General features: G+C 47.2%; 1 protein-coding gene across 1 annotated transcript; it reads left to right on the top strand.

Moving 5' to 3' along the window:
- The first annotated feature begins 2,669 nt into the window (after positions 1–2,669).
- LOC137902410 (general transcription factor II-I repeat domain-containing protein 2-like) lies at positions 2,670–4,457 on the top strand. The gene is made up of 2 exons (XM_068746496.1): positions 2,670–2,685; positions 2,998–4,457. Exons 1-2 carry the CDS (start codon positions 2,670–2,672, stop codon positions 4,455–4,457), a joined length of 1,476 nt encoding a protein of 491 aa, XP_068602597.1.
- Positions 4,458–4,944: the final 487 nt, after the last annotated feature.

Raw genomic sequence — 4,944 nt, 5'->3', positions numbered from 1 at the left:
TTCAATTTTTGTTATCGTTCTCTAGGGGGCGCTGTAAGGCCGATTGTCAAAGTTTCCCTTTTAAAGTGTCCAGGTCGGAAGGGTCAATAAGTGTTTAAAATTTTGTTTGGATTGGAATGTGTGTGTGCAAACGCTGACTCAGCAGTTTTTAAGTTTCAATCCAATATGGCCACCTTCCTGTGTGTCTGGGGGCGTGGCCATAATATATATATTTTTTGCCCTGACTTGACGCATGTCTTTACTGAATTTCGTGGCTGTCCGACAAAGTTGGCGTCGGACCCCCCATAGGCACAATACATTGTGATTTTTGTAGGTGGCGCTGGCGCGCCACTTTTTCAAGCCCAATTTTGAAACACAGAAAATAATTACTTTTTCGCCGGTTCTGAGCTTGGTTCAAAATTTGGTGAGTTTTCGAGTATGTTCAGGGGGTCAAATTGCAGTTTAAACAGCAGAACAAAGAAAAAGAAAAATTTAAGAATTTTAGCATAAACAATATAACTTTTTTTCTGAGTGCGCGATTATTACACAAAATACATTTTCGGAACGTTCTCGACGCTGGCTACATGTTTGTGTGTGTCTGTGTGTGTGTGCTGTTTAGTGTCGGGGTTCGACACTAATGCTGACGGTGCATTTGAACGAAATTTGTTACAGTGTTGTCTAGGAGACTGATCCTATTAAACTGGAAACAAAAAAAACCTCCGTCCTACTTAAATCTCTTAAATGATGTAATGAAGCACGTTCAATTGGAGAAGATTAAATTCGAACTGAAACGGAGGGTAGATGACTTTTATTTGACGTGGGATGCGTTTTTGGAGTACTTCAGCAAAAATAAACAGAAATAAACATACAAATGCATAGATATGACTAGCTTAACCCCGCCCTCCCACCCACCCCTTTTTTTTTTTTTTCTTCTTTTTTTTTTTCTCTTTTTCTTTGTCTCCATTGTTGGTGTCAGTTTTTATTATTTTAATTATCTATGTAAGTGTGTATGGATATGTGTACATTGTATGTGTATGAGTATTTGTACATGCTGTACTTCAATGTTTTATGTGTTCATAAGAAAATAATAAAAAGATTTTGATAAAAAAGAAGAAAAAAATAAATAAAAAAATAAAAAAAGCTGTTCTTGTGGCGGGAGGTTCTGGTCCGGATGGACCATAGCCTCCTGCCTGAGGGGAGAAGGTCAAAGAGTCCATGTCCAGGGTGGGAAGGGTCGGCTGTGATCCGACCTGCACGCCTCCGAGTCCTGGAGACATACAGGTCCTGGAGCGATGGCAGCTTGCAGCCGATCACCTTCTCCGCAGCACGTACGATGCGCTGCACTCTGTGTCTGTCCCTGGTGGTGGCGCCAGCGTACCACACGGTGATGGAGGAGGTGAGGACGGACTCCACGATGGAGGTGTAGAACTGCACCAACATCTGGGTTGGCAGCTTGAGTTTCCTCAGCTGCCGCAGGAAGTACATCCTCTGCTGAGCCTTCTTGATGAGGGAGCTGATGGTCGGCTCCCACTTGAGGTCCCGGGTGATGGTGGTGCCCAGGAAGCGGAAAAAGTCCACGATGGAGATGGGGGTAGGGGAGTATGTGAGGGCGAGGGGGGACGGTGGGGCTGCGACTTTCCTGAAGTCGACAATCATCTCCACTGTTTTCTGGCTGTTCAGCTCCAGGTTGTTGCTGCTACACCAGGACACCAGCCGGTCCACCTCCCTTCTATAGGCAGACTCATCACTGTCCGAGATGAGCCCGATGAGGGTGGTGTCATCCGCAAACTTAATCAGTTTGACGGACTGATGGCCGGAGGTGCAGCAGTTCGTGTACAGGGAGAAGAGCCAGGGGGAAAGTACACAGCCCTGGGGGGATCCGGTGCTGATAGTCAGGGTGTCCGAGACCGTAGACCCCAGCCGCACATGCTGCCTCCGCTCCGTCAGGAAGTCGGTGATCCACCAGCAGAGGGAGTCAGGCACGTCAAGCTGGAGCAGCTTGTCCTGGAGCAGTCCCGGGAGGATGGTGTTGAATGCTGAGCTGAAGTCCACAAACAGGATCCTGGCGTAGGTTCCTGGGGAGTCCAGATGCTGCAGGATGAAGTGGAGGGCCAGATTGACTGCGTCGTCTACACACCTGTTGGCTCGGTAGGCGAACTGCAGCGGGTCCAGGAGGGGGGCGGTGAGGGTCTTCAGGTGGTGGAGAACCAGGTGCTCAAAAGACTTCATGACTACAGATGTCAGCGCTATCGGTCTGTAGTCATTAAGTCCTGTGATCCTTGGCTTCTTGGGGACAGGGACAATGGTGGAGGACTTGAAGCAGGCTGGCACATGACGGGACTCCAAGGAGGTGTTAAAGATGTCTGTGAAGACAGGAGTCAGCTCGCTGGCACAATGTTTCAGGGTGGAGGGGGAAACATTGTCCGGCCCGCAGCTTTACGGGGGTTCAGCTTTGTGAACTGTCTGTGCACATCCTGCTCCTGGATGCAGAGGACAGTGGGGGTGGGGGGAGAGTCTATGGCAGGGGCCCCCAAACTACGGCCCGTGGGCCGGATAAAGCCCGCCTCCACTTTTGGCCCGGCCCCCTGAACATTACCAATCAGTGCCCTTATCTGGCCCCTCGCCAGAAAAAAACCCCGTAGCCCCCTCCTTCCCCCTCCCCCCCCACCTGTCAAAGAGAGAACGGAATCATGACGAAACAGTTAGGTAAGAGAAAAATTGATTCAGAATGCAGAGTATTTAACCTGCAGTGGACAAACAATTATTTTTTTGTGCAATGCAAAGAAAAGGCTGTTTGTCTCATCTGTCAAGATTCTGTGGCGGTATTTAAAGAATACAATCTGCACCGACACTATGAATCCCGTCACAAAGACTATGATAGCTTGCAAGGCCAAATGCGAACAGAAAAACTCTCAAAGCTAAAAAATAGACTGTTAGCGCAGCAGAATACATTTGTACGCCAAGCTCAGCGGAACCAGGCAGTCGTTCGGGCCAGCTTTCGGGTTGCTCAACTGATAGCAAGCAGCGGTAAACCTTTCACTGATGGAGAGTTTGTAAAAAAATGTATTGACGCCGTCGCGGAGGAGGTGTGTCCCGAGAAGAACGACGTCTTTAATGCCGTGAGTCTGTCAGCGAGTACAATCACCAGGCGCATTGAAGAAATCGGGGCGAATGTTTACGGCCAGCTGCAGCGGAAGACAAAAGAATTTTACTTTTTTTCATTAGCACTGGATGAGAGCACGGACGTGCAGGACACAGCGCAGCTGCTCATTTTTATTCGTGGAGTTAACGCAAACTTTGAGATGTGCGAGGAGCTGGCAGCCCTCCAAAGTCTCAAAGGGACTACGACGGGGGAGGATATTTTTGGCAAAGTGTGCCAAACCATGGAAGAGTTGGACCTGGACTGGTCGAAGCTGGCCAGCATCACAACTGACGGGGCTCCGAGTATGGTGGGCGTGTCTCGAGGTCTAATAGGACGCATGAAGCGGGAGACGGAAGAACTGCCTAATTGCCTAATTCACCAGCAAGCACTGTGCTGCAAAGTGTTGACGTGGGATTCTGTTATGAAGGTCGTGGTGTCATGCATAAACTTCATCAGAGCAAAGGGACTTAAACACAGGCAGTTCCAAGAACTCCTGTCTGAACTGGAGTCTGCGCACGGAGATGTGCTGTACTACACAGAGGTCCGATGGTTGAGCCGGGGCAGAGCCTTGAGGCGTTTTTACGAGCTGCTACCCGAAATTAATGCATTTCTTCATTCAAAAGACAAAACGGTCCCAGAGCTGATCGACACAGAGTGGAAATGGCACCTCACATTTTTAACAGACATGACAGAAATGCTGAACAGCCTTAACCTGCAGCTACAAGGCCAGGGGAAACTCATTTGCGACATGTATTCCCACATAAAAGCATTTGAGGTGAAACTGGTGCTGCTTTTGGAACAAGTGAAAAAGCACAACTTCATCCATCTCCCTGTTACACAGAGCTTCTCTGCAGAGAACCCAGCAGTCCCGTTCCCAGCTGAAAGGTGTGTGCAAGCACTGGAAATGCTGAAGGAGGAGTTTGGTGTGCGATTCCGTGAACTTCATGTTAATGCAAAAGAAATCCGTCTTTTCCAGAACCCCTTTGTTGCCGACATTGATGAAGCCCAGCCTTCTTATCAGTTCGAGTTAGCCGAGTTACAGAACTGTGATGTTCTCAAAGACGCATTTAATCCCAACAGTCTCATTGACTTCTATGCTGTCCTCCCAAATGACACGTACCCTAACATAAAAAAACACGCAATGAAGATGTCCACACTTTTTGGCAGCGCATATGTCTGCGAGCAAACCTTTTCACGCATGAAACTGCTGAAAAATCCGATGAGATCAAGATTGACTGATGAACATCTGCATCAGTGTCTGAGACTGGCTGTGACCAGAATGGAACCTGACATTCAACTTCTCACCAGCCAGATGCAGGCCCACAGCTCACACTGATAAACATACAAAGGTAAGCTCACTTTTCTGACTTGAATGAGTCATTCTGAGTATAAACAAATATAAACATAGTAAAATCCATCTCCACAACCACACTGGTAGTGAAATGTATTGTGCTGTATCACTTAGTCTGGTTTCTCAGCCTGCTTGCTTTGTGGTTTTCACAGGAATGAGAAAGAGGGCTGCAAACAGTGGTATCTACAAGCCTACTGGAACCTACAAAGGTTCTATTCTATTAAGGAATGAACACAAGAACACAAGAACTTTGAGTGGCTGCTCATATGAGTAATATAAGTAAGATATTCTGCTCTGACAACCAAGCTGAAGTTTTCCTGTTAAGATTGTGCACAGCACGACAGAAAGTTAATGTTCCATGGAGGCTTATTTGGTTATTGTTTATTTCATAGTGTTATTATTCATTTCTTGACTTTTTTCTGTGAAGAACCCATTGATGCTTATTTGGTTATTGTTTATTTCATAGTGTTAT

This window comes from Brachionichthys hirsutus, chromosome 12 (assembly GCF_040956055.1).
Source record: "Brachionichthys hirsutus isolate HB-005 chromosome 12, CSIRO-AGI_Bhir_v1, whole genome shotgun sequence".
Taxonomy (NCBI): Eukaryota; Metazoa; Chordata; class Actinopteri; order Lophiiformes; family Brachionichthyidae; genus Brachionichthys; species Brachionichthys hirsutus.
The sequence above is the reverse complement of the archived record's forward strand: the minus strand, read 5'-3'. Positions and strand labels throughout refer to the sequence as shown.